The 18,498-nt window shown below is 51.0% G+C and overlaps 2 protein-coding genes across 3 annotated transcripts in view; one reads left to right on the top strand and one right to left on the bottom strand.

Moving 5' to 3' along the window:
- Positions 1–18,498, top strand: part of EDEM3 (ER degradation enhancing alpha-mannosidase like protein 3) — a 422,356-nt gene that overhangs the window by 147,238 nt on the left and 256,620 nt on the right. The window lies entirely within an intron of this gene.
- Positions 7,138–18,498, bottom strand: part of LOC114236278 (calpain-2 catalytic subunit-like) — a 44,451-nt gene continuing 33,090 nt past the window's right edge. The window contains exons 11-16 of the mRNA XM_057531033.1: positions 18,474–18,485; positions 17,206–17,417; positions 15,795–15,951; positions 14,901–14,966; positions 13,573–13,630; positions 7,138–12,527 (exon numbers count right to left, since the gene is read on the bottom strand). Coding sequence (XP_057387016.1) covers positions 15,834–15,951; positions 17,206–17,417; positions 18,474–18,485 — 342 coding nt within the window. The 3' untranslated portion in view covers positions 7,138–12,527; positions 13,573–13,630; positions 14,901–14,966; positions 15,795–15,833. The remainder of the gene's footprint in view (positions 12,528–13,572; positions 13,631–14,900; positions 14,967–15,794; positions 15,952–17,205; positions 17,418–18,473; positions 18,486–18,498) is intronic.

The raw sequence follows: 18,498 nt of genomic DNA, 5'->3' as shown, positions 1-18,498 counted from the left end.
GTGGCTATACGGGATGCCTGCCTTCATTGCCCCTTAGCCCAATAAGTCATGTAGCAATGGTAAACAAATTCAGTGACAACGCATTAAGTCCTTCACAAAATGCCTTTGACAAAAGGCGGTCGTCTGCTGAGAGCTGTGGGACCCTCTCAGCTGGTAGGGCCCTGAGAATGCTACAGTGACCCTGTCATGGGGACAGGTCTGTCAGGAATGGTCTCTTGGGGGAAGAGGATGGAATTTATAAGACCTCCTTTGAATGACCAGTGCCGACTCTGGTGGCTCATCTAGCTGGCATGTAGAAACGCTGGAAACGCTAGCCGAAAGCTTGGGAAGGCAGAGAGGGAGAGAGAGAGAGGAAGGCAGGAAGGAGGGAAGAAAAGCAAGGAACCCCCTGTGGTAGGTGCTGCGAGGGAAGGGCTGCCTGGGGTCCCGTTCATGTGCTCACAGCAGCATATGTCCACTAGTGAGGAGTACTTTGTGGATTCGGTCCAGGAGAGACACATTTAGGGTGCCTGTTTCAGCTGAAGGAAGGCCAGGTGAGAGCATACTGGAAAGAAGTTCGAGAAGTTGGCTCAATGGTGGCCCAGGCAAAGAATATGACCAGACTGAGATGACATGGCATGCTGACCCAAGGCACACATGTCGGTGGCACTATGGCCGAATGGTTATAAGCCAGGCCTCTGGGTCAGATGACCTGATCCTGGTTCTACCACATACTGCTGTGTGACCTTGGGCAAGTTACTCAATCTCTCTGAGGCTCAGTTTCCCCAACTGTAAAATGAGAGAACAGGGCTTACTTTAGAGGGGTTATCTGGAGGAATATGTGAGAGAACATTTAGTCTCTGTTCCACATGTGGCAGTGACCATTAGGAGGATGGATCAGTTGGGGACCAGTTGATGGCTTTGATGTCACACTTCCCCCCAATGACGTGGACTCTGCCAGTGTTTGGTAGACTCAGCTTCTGCTAAGAAGCTCATCTCATCTGGGACTTGAGGGAGGGAACTCAACTCTGACTATGACCAGGTTTCAGTATGTGAAGAGATTTGCTTACCCAGGTCCTCCTACTTACCCCGATGACACTATTTACTTATATTTTGGAAAATCTTCAAGCTTTTTCCTTCCAATTGTGTGCTGGGGGGAGGAGGGGTGGGAATGGGGAGATGTTTGTGGGCCCTGTCAGGAGTCAAAGGGGCCCCTGGGGCACCAGAATCCCACTGCATTGGCAGGGGCACAAATCCTGGCAGATTATGTCAAGGATAAAAGAGGATTTAGGGTGACGATTTAAAGCTTCCTTTTCTCCTTTTTTGGGCAAGGGCCTGGGAAGAGGGGGTGGGAAGCGAAAACAGACAGAGCCTTGTTAGTGACTTGAATTTTCACATGTAGAATGACGGAGCTTTGGAAAGGAGTTTCTCCTTGTGTGCCCCTCCCGTTCCACGCCATCTAACCTGATCTTTAAATTGGCGACTCCATTTGTATTCCAGTCTGATCATGGGAGACTCGTATCCCTGTGGGCCCCAGCCTTGGTTTGTAGCAGACGGGAAGTGTTCAGGGGAGCCTTCAGCTGACACAAAAGGACTGTGGGGAAACCAGCCAGCATCCCTCCCTCCCGGCAGCCTCACCCCACAGCTGGGGCCCTGGGAAGCAGGGTGGTGGCAGGTCAGTCTTTACAACTGCTTTTTATTGGATCCTGTCTGCGTTGCTTGTATTCAAGGCTCTCAGTCCCAGATATGAGAGCAAACCACAAGAACCCTGCGTCAGGTCAGTGACCAAGCGCCGAGCATATCAATGACCAGAACTCCGGGAACAATTGGAGCAAGTGCTTGAAATTCCAGCCGTGAGCCCGTCTGACCCACATGGGGGGATGCATATATCTTGGGTAACATCCCAGCTGGCAATTCCCAAACTCACCAGGCATTCAACCACTGCAGCCTCAATTTTAATCATTATAACACCACCCATCACCCCACTCTAGCTCCACCCCATGGAACGTCCTGGGTGTGTAAATCCTGTTCTTTTTATTCAGCTGAGAGATGCTGCAGAGAGGATGAGAAGCCACTGCCCTCAGTCCCTTGCAACCAGGGACCCTGCTTTTCTGGGGGTGGAATCTGCCTTCCCTGAGGTTTGTCAATTTGGGGCAAAGGAACTCATTCCCTAGATGCTGTGTTTTATCCTGAAGGCATCTCCCAGAGCCAGGGGTGTACTGAGGGCTGAGGGCAGCTGGGTGAGGAACACCACAAGGTAGGAGCAGGTTTAGGCTTCTGCCTGAGGTCAGCGATGAGGGCTAAACCTCCTGCCCAGGATGGGTGGGTTCACGAAATTCTCTTTCCTTGGAATGGCTTGAGCAAAATCGTGTCTGGACACCAGATGAACCCTTGAGGCCTTTCCCTAGCCTGAGCTCTTCGTCTTCTAGGGCTTGATTCATTCTCTTGTCCCATCAACACGAGAGACTCACCTTCATGTGTCACCGGGGGTCCTCCTCACTCCCCGCCTTTCCTGGCTCATTCTCACCATCGAGATTGGTAGCAGAGTTGAGTGCTTCCTTTGCTGGGCTCTCACAGCCCCTTGGAGTGTGTGTACAGACCCACGCCCTACTATTCTGTAGCTCCCTGGGAGCAGGGTTTATTCTGTCCAGCTTTGTTTGCTGGTGCCCATCTCAGTGGCATGCTAGGTAGACAAATAGCCCCGGGACCCTCCCTGTGTCTCACAGTGGCCTGGGGAGATGCTTAAAAATGCCCAGCCCTCCTCCCAGAAATCCTGACTTAAGTGACCTGAGGTCTGGACACTGGTGGTCTGAAAAGCTCCCCATGTGACCTAATGTGCAGCCCCTGTTGAGACCCCCCCCAGAGTCGACCGTTAATGAAAGCTTGTCTTAGAATGAACCGATGACGTTTGTCCAAGTGATGCCTTCTCTTTTATTTGTGCGTGTGTGTGTGTGTGTGTGTGTGTGTGTGTGTGATCCTCAAGTCCTACTCACTCCTAGCATTTATCCCCTGTTAACGCCATTTGTTTGAGCCATAAAACTCTTGGAGGAACCAAGTTCTGGAAGGAGAGCTACTGGCAGGCCTTTCTCCTCTGATGTTTGGAACTGTGCTGAACAACTCACTGCGTCTTAGGAAGTTCCCGCCTCCAGCACGTGGGATTCTCTCTCGTCCTTCAGCGTCACTCCATACCTGCTAAACCTCTTCCTCAACGTTTTCTAGACTGCAGACCATGGTTTCTGAGCCTTGTGGGAAGTGGTCGTGGGCAAGTCTGAGGGGCCGTGTGTGAGGCCCCAGGTGGGCCGAGCAGCCTGGACGGAGATGCACGTGGACAGCGTGTGTTATGCAAATGGGAATTACATGAAGTGATTGATAGAGTTTCATTCAGGGAGAAAATGATGAGAGAAATCAGCCCACAAAACGTTTTTCGAAATACCATACGATATCACTTACATGTGGAATCTAAAATACGACACGAACCTATCTACGAAACAGAAACAGAGTCACAGCTCTAGAGAACAGACTTGTGGTTACCAAAGCGGAGGGAGATGGGGGAGGGATGGATTGGGAGTTTGGGATTAGCAGATGCAAACTATTTTATACAGAATGGATACACAACAAGGTCCTACTACATGGTACAGGGAACTATATTCAATATCCTGTGATAAACCATAATGGAAAAGAATATGATAAAGAATGTATATATGTATAACTGAATCATGTTGCTGTACAGCAGAAATTAAGACAACATTGTAAATCAACTATACTTCAATTAAAAAAAAAAAAGTTTGTCCAGTCCAGTTCTATGCGCAGCTCACTGCTAGGGGCTGTGGGACTTCAGGGGATCTGCCCTCTGTGTGAGAAAACCGCAGAAGAGGACCTAAATATATGAGATGAAGCACAGATTTCCAAAGCTACCAGAGCTCTGAGAGGAGTGATGTCCATTCCCGGTAAAGCTCTGGTGTCTCATCCGTGGCTGGCGGCAGCCTCTGAGTCTAAACCAGCTGCAGCTGGTCACTGGCATGAGGTCTTTTTTTGAACACACAAAAGAGTATAGGGAATATTTTCCAAACACACACCCTATTTCCCCATATCTGCTTCAGTTAATTTTTTAAAAGACTGAAACATTGTTAACCCTCCCCTGTGCCACTTCCTGCCCTCCCTCCCCCCTCCCTTTCTTGAAATTGGTATTTGTCTTTCCCATGTATGTTTTCCTATGCACGTTATTATACATGTAGGGCATTCACGCACAATATATGATATGATTTTGAAAGCTTTCAAACTTTATATGAGTGGCATCATACTGTATCCTCTGCATGTTTTCCACTCATTGTTCTGTTTTTGAGGTTTATTCATGTTGGTACAAAATAAACTACTGTTTATCCATTCTCTTTTTGATGGGCATTAAGAGTGCATTCTGTTTTTCCGTTAGAAATAATGCTACATTGTTTGTAATGTATAGTTAGGCGCACATCTTCCTTCCTTCCTCCCTCCCTACTTCCCTCCCTTCCTTCCTCCCTTCCTTCCTTCTTTCCTTCCTTCTTCCTTCCTTCCCTTTCTTTCCTCCTTCCTTCCTTCCTCCCTCCATCCCTCCTTCTTTCCTTCCTTCTTCCTTCCTTCCCTTTCTTTCCTCCTTCCTTCCTTCCTCCCTCCCTTCCTTTCTCTACCTTTCTCTCCTTCCTTTCTTTCTCTTCCTTTTGAAGTATAGTTGATTTACAATATTGTATTGGTGTCAGGTGTACAGCATAGTGATTCAGTGTTTTTGCAGATTGTACTCCATTATAAGTTATTACAAGATAATGGGTATAATTCCCTGTGCTGTACATTATCTCCTTGTTGCTTATTTATTTTACACGTCTCCTTGCACACAGATGCTCCACTCTCTCCCTGAATACTCCCTCCATGACCATCACAGCTTTCAGACCTGCTACCTGCCTGCTCCGGGCTCTGCCATGGGCTCACCCTTCCTCAGTACCGGCAACTCGGCTCTTAGTAAGTATTTGAACTTGACCTGGTTTCTAGGCTTCACCTTACACTTGGAGACCTAGTCTTACACCACAACTCTCTGTGGCTCAAGCCTCTCAGGGCTTCTACCCCCCACCCCCCAACACCTGGCCTCTGCTGAAAGGGAAGTTCTGTGGCAGGAAAGATTGGCACGTCTTGGGTCATAAGACGAGGTCTCATACAAGTGGTCAGTTTTAACTGGACCTCAAAGGAAGTTCAATTTTCTGTAATAAGGAGAAATGGGAGAGTCTTCCTGAGGGGAGAGCAGGAACCAGAGTAGGAAAATAAACATGGCAGGGTAGTACAGGGTAAGGACCCGGCTGAGAGCAGTGGCCAATGGAAGCTGGGTTCTGTCAGAGAGTGGGTAACATGATGTGAATCTAGTAAGTTAAAACTTCATGCTCCCCACCAGATGACTTTGAGCTTTCGGGATGGAAATGGTGGGTGGGCAGTGCCAGTGGCAGGGGTGCTAGTGGCCAGGAGACTCCTGAGGAGAAGCGCCCGTCCTCTACAGTCATCCGCTGGGCCAGGCCGAGTGTGAGCACCTGTGGTCTCGTTTCACTCATTTCCCTCCAATTTGTTGATGAGCCTTTATCAAATCGGTCTTCCTCTTCCCTCCATCACTCATGTGTCCCTTCCCGCCACTCTCGCTTCCAAGTAAGAGAACTCCAGGCAACCACGTGCAGGCTTCAGTCCAGCTACGAGCAGTGGACTGGACACTGACATTGCTTGCAAGAGCTTGGGGAGCGGACATGAGGGGCGGTCCTGCGGTCTCCTCTGCAGCTTGACTTCTCTGTGGCTTGAGGTTAAAGGAAGCTCCCAAAGTTCCCAGTCAGGGCTACAGGGGACCAGCATGTGTGTATGTGTGTGGGGTGCAGTCGGGAGTGAGGTGGGGTTAGGAAACCCTTCAAGCTTGGCTGGCCTTGTGATTTCAAGCGAGCTTCTGCAGGGAGAAACAGGCTTACTATTTCGGAAAGAACAAGCTTGGGTCCCAGGTTTCCTCTGGGCAGAAGCTTGGGCTTTTGCCTTGTTTGACAACCTGTAAAACTCAGCAGTAAATCTGAACTTCCAGCTCCACTGCTGGCAGGAAAAACCCTGGGAATAGTTATCAACTCTTTCCCCTTGGCTGGCAGACCCTCCCTTCCACTCCCTTCATCATTCCCACCCTTATTCTCACTACCAAACCATTAGGAAATCACAAAGAAAATCTGTTCCCAAGAGCCACGGTGAAGCACAGAGGCTGGCTGGGCTGGCTGATCAGATCAATGCCTGTCAGAGGCGAAAAGGCTGGTGCTACAGGGAAGACAGAACCAAGAGAAACTGCTTTTGGCTTCATGCTTTGAGACTATGTGTGTGTGTATTTCTCTCTGGTAGATCCTGGAAGGCGAGCGTAGTGGGAGAATCAATTGTTTTCAGCGTCCAGAATGTGTCAGATACTCATGGCGTTTGAGGGTGGGGGATGAGAGAAACTCTAAGGCACATAACCTCATTTTTCATACTGCTCCCCCTGCATCTGACTTTGCAGAGGGGAATTCCTTAATTCCTCACATCCCTGACCCCCTACTTGGGAGACCCCAGTGCCCGGCATACACTGTGTAATTAACAAATGTCAGCTGGCTGAATGAGTGCCTTTGGGAAGTGGGTGGTTGTTTACTGAGCATTTACTATGGGATCTCCTCAAATCAAACCAATGAGAAAAGTATTGTTTTCAAGTAGGTTCAGGAAGGTTGAGTAACTTGTCCAAGGTCTCACATCTAGGACTGTGTGTGTGTGTGTGTGTGTGTGTGTGTGTGTGTGTGGTGGAGGGAAAGGGGTGTACAAGAGATTTGAGAGTCTCATGGCATCATTTTTTGTCATTGCTCTTTTTTGCAACTTCATCAAATCTGAATTTATGAATTTGCAGAAGATGAAGGGACTGAGTGGGGCTGTCCCTGAAAGTTGGAGGCAATGAAAACAAGGTTGGGGGCTTTCCAAGTGGGTGCTTGATGTAGTACATCTCCTGTAAAAACAGAACTTGAACTTATGTACACACAGTAGGGAAGAAGACAGAAGAGAGGACGGACAGGAAGGCCCCAAGATCTTTTGCAGACGTTTATAACAGCCCCTTCCCTGAGATCCAGGGAGAAAGAAAGGCACAAAAAAGCACAAAGCCAGGTCAACTGTTAAAAATTATTTAATAGAAAGTCCAATGTCAAAATGTAACAATAAACAAAAATACACATGTATAAATATGTATATATAATTAGACCTGTATACCTTCTCAGACCCTTTCAAATGAAACAGAATCATCATCATATCTTGGTGGTCAAATCAGAAATAATATTCAAGCGACGTGGACCCACTTGCGCTGTGGGGAATAATAGTACTACTGAAGAACTTTGAGGGTTCAAAGAATTCCAATCATGAGAGAGCTGGGGATATTGCCAAATGTCCTTTTCTGGAGACCCAGAGAGGGAATATGAGCAACCCCATGGCTCTGTACAGTGTACCTGATCTTTTCTTAGCACCTATAGCCACTACTGCCTAGGGTGTCCACTCTCCTGTCGGATGGGGTTTTGAATTGTTTAAGTTTATGCCATTTGAGAGTTTGCTTGCCCTGTCTCCCAGATTAGAATCTCCTGGGGATTTTGCTTTAAGACCTTCCTATGCTTCAGGCCAAGTGCCAGCACAGTAGTTTGGGATGGATGCCGTCAAGGTGTGAGGATTTGCTCTTGAAATGGTGGTTGGTGTCCAAAGTGGCTGTGCACATATTAATACTAGGGGGCACCCAAACCCTCAGGGCTTCAGAGTGAAAATACCAGAACCTCTGTCTATAATATTTTGTATCTTATTCTTTAAAAATTTCTATGTTGTGCACTTTAAAAAATGTGCCTAATGTTTTAGTACAGAAGTATATGAATATATACTTTAAATTAATAAACATACGGGGGGGGATGCATCTCACAAGGTTTTTGCTGACAGCCACGTGTGGTCCAAACAGATGGGCACCCACCGCTTTACAGAATTCACGTGCACGTGGAGGGCTGGGCAGGCTTCCCTGCGGGGCTCCCACGCCCACCTGAGGAAGCCTCTGCAGGTGCTCAGGAGAGCAATGCCTCAAGATGATCTCCCAGACCTGAAGGAGAGCTGATGTCTCCTGATCCTGCCACTAGATTTTCCTTGAATGTAACGCCTCATCCTAAATAAAACACAAATGCCCTTGGGAAGAGCAAATACACAGCCACTGACACCTGGCAGGGAAGCATTTTGATCTCTTCCTGGTGATGGAGAGGGAATTGGACCAGGGCAGACAATGGGGAGAGGGTGCCCTAAGGCAAACCTGGCCGTATTCCATGACCACGCCCCGACCAAGGGGACCTTCCAGGACCTTCATTTTAAAGTAGGTGTATTTGAGGCCAAATATTCTGTCAGTTTCCAGCATCGTGATTACTACAGGCCGAATTCTAATTAAAACGTCTAGGCTGGTGGGATAGTCGCGTGGGAACCACAAGACACAGAATTAGAAATTCCTCAGTAAGGAGCCAGAGGAGTATCTGGGAAAAGAGTAGGTGTTTGAGCAACAATCTTTCCAAGGGTCCAGAAGGCTGGTGAATATGCCAGGCTGCACCCAGGAGGGCAGGTGTGGAGGTCTTGCAAAATTCGTGAGCCCCAAGCCGTCCTCAGGGCCCTCTGGGGTCAGGAGACCTGAGCCCCTCAGCTAGGAAAACTGCCTTCAGCCCCCAGTGCCTCCAACTCCTCACGGAAATTGTTACCTATTGTGGCCTTTTCTTGAGTTTCTTGCAACCATGCTGCCTCACAGCTGGTATTTTGATTCATCTAATTTCTTTTCTTCTCCTTATAAAGTCTCTAATTATTTGTCTGGGGGCAAAGGGAAGAGAAACCCAACGCTCTGAGCTCTGAATAGGTTCTTTGGAAAACCTAAAAGGCACCGCGAGCTGTCTGCACAGAGAGACTCTGTCTGCTGTCTCTGAGCCTTCCCTGCGTCACTGGCAAAGAGCGCAGGGCTCCAGGGGCCTCCCCGTCCCCACGAGGCTCACGGCAGCTGCCTAGGCTTGCGGGTATTTTCCATGTGCACGCGATCCATCTGTGCTTTTTTGTTTCTGTTTGTTAACTCCCCTTTCTTTGGCAGGACACAGGTGCACACTGCAGACACGGCAGAGGCTCGGCCGCCAGGTATGACCCAACCCGGGGAAAGTTTGTCCAAGGGAGGCTGCCCTTCGGTAGAATGAATGGAGACCTCACACCCCCGAGTTGGGAAGCCCTAGGTGGCTTCCCGTGTATTTATCTTAGGGTACACCCTCATCCCGGGGTCTTGGCCGCCTTGTTCCCAAGAGGTATTTTTAGCCTTGGTGGTTCTACAGCCAGGTCAGGATGACCCAGAGCTGTCCCCTGTATGTCTCTAAATCCAGCCCAGGTTAAAGCTCTTGAAATCAAACACCTCTGGGGGAGAGGACAAGGAGCTGGGGGAGGGGTGGAGGAGACACAGGAATAAATCATCTCAGCGAGCAACCGTGTACCTCCACGGCGAGGAGGGAAAATCTGGTCCTGATGGGGATCACACTTACCTCGCTGGGTGGCCTCGGCAGTGGGCTTCAGAGGGGGCAGAGCGTCACCTACAGCTCTCTTTATGCCCCCTGGGCTGGGTCACTGATTGCCCTGGCCACGTCCCTCTCTTCTCCCTCCTCAACTCCTAGCTCCAGCTGCTTCTCTGCACACAGGCCCTGACAACCCACGCTGTCCCTCCTTTGGCCGAGCGCCATGCTGTCCCCTCGGCCAGGAAGGCCCTTTGCAATGCTCTCCCTCAGGCCTCTGACAAACTGGAGCTTTGATGTCCCCTCTTTTAGGAAGCCCCCGAGTTCCAAAGCTGGGCGGCTGTGCCTCTGAGCGCCTCCCACGGCACCCAGTAATTCCCTGCAGCGGCACTTCCCACACTGTCTTCCCCACTAATGGTGGGCTCCTCGAGGGCGGGAGCTGGGCTTGGGTCAACCGTGTATTGCTGGGGATTAGCTCAGTGCCTGGAGTATACTAGGGGCTCCAAATAATCTGTCGAATAAATGAGAGCCCGACACTGGAAGAGGCAATGCTAAAGATGTTACATCTGGGCCAACCTAGACGAAGGGGCCCCAACCCCAGTCGCTGGCGTCCCAGTGCCCAGTGGAGCTGCTGAAGTGCCACAGTCAGGGACATACTGGCTGAGTGGGAGAGCGTGTGAGAAACGCTGGGGTATACGGCTAGACCTGGCACGTGTCCTGAGGGATGGGTCCTGTATGTGCTGGAGCTGGGAAAGGCTGCCAGAGTCCAGGTTAAAGCCCAGGTGAGTGAAAGATGCTAGTGGCAGGCATCCTGGCACGGAGAGGGCACAAGACCTGACGACCAGCAGACCTTCATCCTCCTATTCGAGTCTAACTCAGACTTTCGTGAGAGTGATCACTAGCTTTTCCTAGTTTGGTATTATTATAATTACACGAATGCTTTCCTAGACATTATCTTAGAGATTACAGTACGGCAAAATGCAGCTCTTCCTTGAAGTACTTCACTGATAAAGTAGTTATATATTTTTTCTCCATGTATCTTTCTGTGGGGGGGTGTGTGTGTGTGTTAGGAAATTGATCCAAATTTAGAGTCCTATAAGGCAGCTGCCTTGTTCTGCTCCAGGAAAATAGATACGGAAAAGCTGGCTTGCAATCTACTGCGAAACTTTCCTTGCTCACTTGACTGTCAAGGGAGAACAGTCCTTGAAGATCTGGACTGAAATGCCAGAAATCAGGGGCTGTTCTATCACTTCTGGGTCTAAGCCCAGGGGTCCCCGAGGTTCTAGAGCTATTCTCAACCCTAGGGACCCTAAGGCGGTTCTGGCTGAGTTCACGGTGTTCTTTTTACTGCCTCTAAGTCTTACTCAATCAGATGCAAAGCCTTGGGCTAAAAACAACCCCTGGAAAGGAAAGAAGGGAGAATTCAGAGTAGAGAGGGAAGACAGCATTAGAATAAGGCCTTTGGTTTAGGGGTGAGTCTTGGTGAATTAAAGCAATTTCTCTGGCTTCCAAGAGATAAGAGCCATTTCCTACATCACCTTGAAGGAATTTGACAGCTACCATGTCAGAAAGAGGCAGGAATCTTGACAACAGTTTTCATAAGAAAACTGGACATAGCACCCCCTTGACACAAGGAAATTCTTTTGATTCTTTCAAGCTAAGTAAGTGAGGGTGGAGGCAGGTCCCCTCTAGGCAGCACCTTTAACAGTTGCCATGGAGACATGAGTCATCTTCTTTAGAGGTTGTGCCTTTAGAAGCAAAGAGAGGAACTCTGGGGAATTCTTGGGCTCTTCTGACCTTGGAACAAATTAGTTAAATGCCTATCCAAGTCACTACATGACTATCTAAAACATTTAAGGTCTTGAAAGAGATTCACATCTAGTTTCAATGCTTAAACTAGCCTGGAAAATATAGAGGCCCCAGTCCAAAGATCAAAAAGAGATGTCAAACCCTAGCTCACAAGAAAGGATTTCAAGTTAATGGTCCAGGTATTGCCTTTCCTCCACCTTTGGAGATCAGACTCTCCTAAACTTCTCCGGAGGTTAAGGCTTTTCACCTTAAAAAGATGCATCCTGGGATGAAACAAGCCTTGGGACCCAGGAAAGAAATCAGAATACTCAAAAGCCTGTTCTGGTCACATCTGATACCTAACTGCAGATACCAGCCTCCTTCTCCACATGCTGAAAGGATTCCAAGGAAAGAGATATGCGCCTGAAATCCCAAAGCCGTTCCCTTCTGGGCACTAACACCCTGCTGGCCTCTCCTGGTTTGTTTGTAGCTTTATCAGATATAGGAAGGCCAAGTAAAACACTCCCCATGAGGAAACCAAGCTGGTGGTGAGCCAAGGAGAGATTCTGGAAAAGGGAGATGCCCCCAAAGGGCTGTTTTCACAGTGTCGCATTGCAAAGGGCATAGTAATAATAAAAAAGAATAGGAAAACACTTGAATGACATCTTTCCTTCTTTCAACATGGCCATTTATGTTGGATATAGGAATTCTACACTTAAGATACACCACTTAGAACATGGGGGTAATAGGTTCACTTCCCAGGATTACTGTGACAAGACAATTATAAAAATGCCTAGCACAGTTATCTGACAATGGGGCTCAGTGTCCCTGGGTTCATGACAACCACACAGCTTAACAGCCTGTGACCTCACTCGTGCCTGGTGGCCTCGAGGGTAAACACCACGTCTCGTCACCCCCAGATCGGAGGAGGGGGCCGAGGACCAGGGTCTGCCTTGGGGAAGTCCTACCCTGGCCGCTGGACCCCGTGGCTGCAGCTCTGCGAAGAAGCTCAAATGCAGCCGTTCGTTTGGAGGCCACAGGGCATGGATCGGTCACACGTGGTTCCTGTGAGGGACCACATGCGTGTCGTTCACGTGCACTGTGATGGAAGACCCCACTGGCCTGGATCCTTCTTTGGCTTCAAGAGGAGGATTTTTATCTCTTGGGGTTGGGCCAGAGTGAAGTCCACGGGACTTCTGGAGACCATCCCCAGGCTGACGTTCAGACCTGACGGCATACGCTCTCATTTAGGGTCCGGGCTGAGAACTCCTGACACCGTACAGACCCCTGCTCAGTGGACTGCTGTCTTATCAAAGCAGCACAGTTCTGGTGATAACTTGAGGGGGAGAATAGCAGTGTGTGTGGGTGTGTGCGTGGGTGTGTTCTCCCCACCCCCTGCAGCGGTGATCAACACTGGGGAGGTGGACAATCCATCCTTTGATATTTTTGGCTTAAGAAACAGTTTAACCTGAAAAGGTGCGTGAGGACCATGGCTCTCCAGCTCCTTCTCAAGTCTCCACCCAGTTCTGTCCGTTCTTTTTAGATGCCCATCAGCCTGGGCTGAGAGCAGTCATTTCTGGAGCTTTGAAGCCACTTGCCTGGCCTACTGGCTCAACTGAAGTGACATTTCTCCCATCAAGAACTGGCTCGACCAGCCTCCCTTAAACACACATTTGGGAGATGAGCCTTTTTAATGCCATCCCCTTAGCTGGAGTGGAAGATGGACCACTTATTTTTCCATTCCGGCTCATCAGTGAGCTGTCGTCACTCTGTCAGTGGTTCCCCACTAAATACAGCCCGGAATCCAGGGATGGGGATGCTTTCTGGCTCCCATCACGCTTTTTCTTAGCAATTAATCATCATAAGAGTCACCGTATACGTAGCCCAGGCTTTGTGCTAGGCAATTCCTACACGTCATCTCATTTAAGACATTCAACCACTCTGAAGAGGTTAAGTAATAATATGCCTATTTTGCAGATAAGGAAACAAGAGTCAGGGAGATTATCTATCTAACTCGGTTTAGATCACAGAGCTAGTAAGTCATGGAAACCTGGATGTGATCTTTGACCTCTAGACTCCAGAAACCTTCGCCCTTTTTGATCACATCGGGGAGAACCTCCTTCATCCGGTTCTTTGGTGGTGACGGTGGTATTTAAGCAGGAGTGGGAGTGACGGTTCAGCCACCGCCGCTGAGCCGGGGAAGGATCCCCGTGTCCCCTCACGTTGCAGGAGACGGAGCGGGGTGAGGGATGTGCGAGGAGTGGGTACTTACGCTTTGCCAGAACTCTCCTCAGGATTGTCTGCAACTCAAAGGCAGAGATCTCTGCATCCTGTGGACATGCAACCAGAGCGTCGTTATTGGCTCCCTTGGGGCTGGTGAAGCACGGAGCAGCAGACGTGTAACGGGTGTCTGCTCTGGCTGGGCCCGCGAGGCGCGTTAGAGCTGGGGTGGGGAGGGGTCTGTGGATGTGCATTTCTAACAAGCCCCCAGGAAACGCTGCTGCCGCCCCCAGACCGCACTACAAGGAGCACAGCCACAGCCCAAGTTTTTGATAGTGTTTTCATGCACAATGTGCTGCAGGCAGAGTTCATTCGCCATTGCTCTGCTGTAGAGAATATAAAGAATACATTCTCCATTCTACCCATGTCTGTGGTCTTTTGACTCAGTTCTCTATACCCTTCCTCGCACCCAGCTTGCCTTCCTCTCCCTTTAAAACCCAGATCTGGCTTCCTGCAAAGCTGGTTGGGACCGGCTGTCTCCAAGAACTGGCCCAGCGCTTTTTCTGTGGCCCTTGATGCCAGGGCTCCTCAGATGTGGTGCAGGTACCTCTGTTCACGTACACATATTGTGTAACTGGGGGACAAGCCCCATTATTTAAGACCAAGACTGACATTGTGCGTTCTTGGGGGGTGTGTGTGTGTTTCAATCAGTGGGGAAATATGTCTCTATGATGCCCCTTCCCTTAGAAACCAGGAGGGAGGGAGGCAGACAGGCAGGCGGAGGCATGGAGCCGGTGGCGCCTGCTTTAGCTCTGATGAGGAGGCCCAGGTAAGCCGACGGTGGACACCTGAGGGAGCTAGTGTCCCCCACATATGGAGGAGAATGACTTTGGAGTCGTTGGAAGAAGAGGCCTGCTAACTTCGTAGTGGATGGAAGCCTAGATGCCCCAGGGATTTCTTTTTTAAGAACAGGGAAGGCTGACACTCTGTTGCTTGCATCCTTGAGATTGAAAACCCTCCACGTCCCCAAATATTTTTGTGGCAATCAAAGAGAGGCGGCTGAGTTCCACGTCTCAGTTGCAGTGGCACAGAGCAAACAAAACAGCCACAAGGAGAGGCCCAGAGTCCTCAGGCAGGAGGATCACAGCCAGAGCCGACCCCATCCCCACCCCCCCACCCCCCCACCGACAGCAGAAGCCCCTGGCGAGGCCTCGGGCAAGGAATCTGAGCGGAAATCCCAGTTACGTTTGTCATTCCTCTTTGCTTTTTGTTCAGTTTGTTTCCTCTCCCCCCTTAGACTGAAGTCTCCTTGAGGACAAAGATGGTCTCTTCCTTTGTGTCAAGCAGGGCGCACAGCACAGGGGTTTGGGGAACACTTACCTCCCCTGCCAACTGGGCAAACAGCCTCCTGAATCCATCATCGATGTCGTCCTCGCTGACATCAATCTGGAAGGCGAGGCACGGAAGTGAGACGCAGTGACACGCAGTGACGCAGTGACCAGCAGGTGCCTGGTCTCCCTTCTGGGGCGGCCTCCCCTCCCCGCTCAGTTACCCTCTCTCCCTCTCTCAGGCCTGAATTCTAAGGTTACCGGGATTGAGACAAAGGACAGTGTGAGGAATTAAGGAGTTTTTTTTCCAATTAAAACACATAAGAGGGACTATAAACTATGTGGGAAGGAGTTACACTCTAATTTCTCACATAGGCATCTTCTCCAACATTCCACCAAAATGGCCTTTTATGATCTCACTAATGGGGACTCAGAAGTGTAGAGACTAGCTGGCCTGGTCTGGAACGACTCTGAACGTGGTGAGAGCACAGCCGTGAGGCCCTTGGAAATTATTCCACATCTCACTGAGTACACGGAGCTCCAGCAGCTGAGGAATAACGATCGTCAAGCCACTGCGGGCACCAGGAGGGAGGGAGGAGCGCTCCTTCCCATTTGCGTGCTTTCCTTCCTCAACTCTGGACTCTTAGGTTGGGTCTGAAATTCCTGAGCCGTAGTCCTCAAAGCCCTCAGGATTTACCACTGAATCACAACTCCCAGAACTCTAGGGAACCTGAAAGATCTTGTCGTGCAACGTTTCCATTTTGTTGATGAGAAAACTGAGGTCCAGAAAAGGGAGCGACAAGACCGTCCACTGCTCAGAGCAGCCTGGTGTCCCGTCCCCCAGGCACCCCGTGCGTGCGGGCTACATGCAGGGGACCGTCCAGCCCCACGCACCGGCCACAGCCGGGGCAGGAGGCGCTCTCACACCCCCAGGCCAGGGCCGCACCCTAGTTTCAAGCTGTGCTCGTGAAATCCTGGGGGCCTCCTAAACCCTTGGGGTTATTTTCTGCTCCGCTGCTCCTGGGTTGTTCAGGACAGAGCGGGTGGGGCTCAAGCAGTACGGTATCTCTTCAAGGTTGGCCTCGATTTCATCGTCGACGACTCTGGAAACAGAAGGAAACTGTGTGTTACTGAAAAGGGAGTGTTGCAGAAATCCCGGCTTAAAATGGAACTGCGCCGTTAAACCCAGCATGGGGTGGGCACAGGGGGGTTTTCTGCACCCCAAGTTTCTGTGACAACACATCCCCTACTGCAGAAATTACAGTTAGAAATGATCCAAGGAAGTGTCCTGGCTAAAACAACTTGGAGAGTCAGAACTGTTTTGTTTGCTAGTTTTCAACCTCCATCGAAGAGGACAGGCTTCCCCGGTTAACTACGGTGCTGGCGCTCTGGCCTGGAGGCACAGCTCGTAGGTTCCCTCTGAAACGCTCTGTGCCGCCATAAATCTTCACACGGAGGATCATGCAGTGTACCCTGCTGCCTACCAGCTCTGCCGAGGGTGGGAGAAGGCAGGGAGGCCTGGGTGAGATTTCGGCTGAAGCTCGGGCCCTGGTTAGTTTATCCCACACACAGTCCTGTGTGCAGGGCTGGGTCCTTCTCCACAGTGAGGGAAATTCCTTCTCTGCCGTGCACTGTCTTGGAGCCCGGGCGATCCCTGCTCCTCCCTCCCACTGCCCCCCACCTCCATCCCACATGGATCTGAGCATGTGGCACAAGGTCAGAGGGGGACACGGCAGCTGCCACGCCCCCTGCTTCCCACACCCTGGCCCTCTGGGGCCCAGCCTCCTATCAGTTCTAGAGGGTTCTAGGGCCTTCCAGTAAATCTTGTGCTTAAGTTGCCCAAGGCTGATTACATCTCACGCAGTCAAGGGCCCAGCTGAACAGACACGGCTGAGGCAGCAGCCGTCGTGAATTGAGGCCACGCTGACAGCGGTGTCAGCCAAAAATGGTCCCTGAGCATCGGGGCTCCAGTGAGGAAGCGGGAGCCCCTGCAGACCTCGTGACTGTAGCGGGGAGAGGCTCTGGGGACATCTGAGGGACCGCTGGGATTGGCACTTAGACCCTCGGCTCTGCCAGGCTGGTGGGCTGGGAATGCAGGGATTCAACCAGCACTGCCCCAAATGACAGGCATTTGCAATCTGCTCTACAGCCATCCCTTTCTCATCAGAAAGATCCCGAGTGTCTATTTTCTTTGCTGACCCGAGGACAGTACTAACGTTCTTCGACACCTCAAGTCCTCACACTAAGCCTTCGAAGCGGGCGGGTACTACAGGAAAAAAAGCTGACGAGCAGAGGAGCGAGGGGGCCCAGGCGGGTCAGGAACAAGGGGTGGGGACGAGGAGGGCTGAACGACTTACTGGTAGTCGGCTTTCTTCTCGGAAAAGACCCGGATGCAGAAGTCCCCGTCCTTGTTGGGCTCGAAGGTGGACGGCACCAGGATGTACTCCCCCGGGGGCAGCTTGAAGCGGTTGAGCACCTCCCGCAGGTTGATGAAGGTGTCCGACCGCTCCCTCGCTCGGTGCGTCAGGAAGAAGTTCTTGCTCAGGTGGATGTTGGTCTGTCCTGTGAACTGGTGAAGAAACGGGAGCAAGTGGGAGTGGAGGGTGGAAAGGGCTCCAAGCACCGTCCTCTCCACTCATCCAGACAAGAGGCTCACAGCGACAGCTCTGCATCATCTGAGATAAAAAGCTAACTTTCTACCCCAAACAGGAACTCAGAGGCACACACGGCAGGGGACCCACATTCACCCCCCCGTCTTCAGATGCCCCATCGCTCCACTCGGACAGAGGACCTCAGCCTTCCCCTCACGACTCAGGGACATTAAAGTGCCCTCGGCCGGGATCCACTCAGTTCTGTGTGGTATAGACACACTGACACAAGCAGCCAGGACCGTGGCGAGGAGGGGGCCCAGCTCTCAAACGTGGGGTGTCAGTCCGACCACGGCATCCACAAAGGCCCAGCACGCCACCAACTGCCCTGTCCTGTGTGTCGACTTGAATAACTGTGGCCTTTAAAAACACACACTGCGACTGTGTGTCTCACCTGCTCAGTTAAGCTGAACTGTGGGCCTACTAAGCGCTCTCACATATCACAGTGCATCCCAATAGTCTGGCGAGGTGGAGGGTTGACCAGTTTTACTGACGAAGAAACTGAAGTCCAGAGAGGACAGGTTACTTGTCCAAGGTCACACAGCCTGCAAATGGCAGAGCTGGGAATGGGGTCCAGGCCTCTTTCTGTGCTCCCCCATCTTCTCCTAATACCACCGCAGGGCTCATCATTTCCCTTTAGGCCTGTTTTAAGAGCACTATAGGACTCCGGGAAGAGTCTCCTGCAGCCCCAGGACCACGGACCCTCCACCCGGGACTAAATGTGTGCAGTGGCTTTGCCAGGTCTGGGGAGACAGCACGCCCCGTGGTGACTGCCCCAGCTGCCTTACCCTGTGCTTAGACCCTGGGATCTGGGACCTGAGCAACCTCACCGGGGCCCAGAGGGGCTGGGGACTGGTCCTTCACTGCCACCAGCCCCTGCCCAGGCTTCACAAGACCCCGGAGCCAGCAGTCTAAGCCTCTTCCTTGTTGGTGAACCTGAGCCCCCAGGGACGGCGGCTGACGCGACCCAGACGTACCTCCTCTGGAATCTGCAAATAAAGG

The sequence above is a fragment of the Balaenoptera acutorostrata genome, chromosome 1 (assembly GCF_949987535.1).
Source record: "Balaenoptera acutorostrata chromosome 1, mBalAcu1.1, whole genome shotgun sequence".
In the NCBI taxonomy this organism is placed as follows: Eukaryota; Metazoa; Chordata; class Mammalia; order Artiodactyla; family Balaenopteridae; genus Balaenoptera; species Balaenoptera acutorostrata.
The sequence above is the reverse complement of the archived record's forward strand: the minus strand, read 5'-3'. Positions and strand labels throughout refer to the sequence as shown.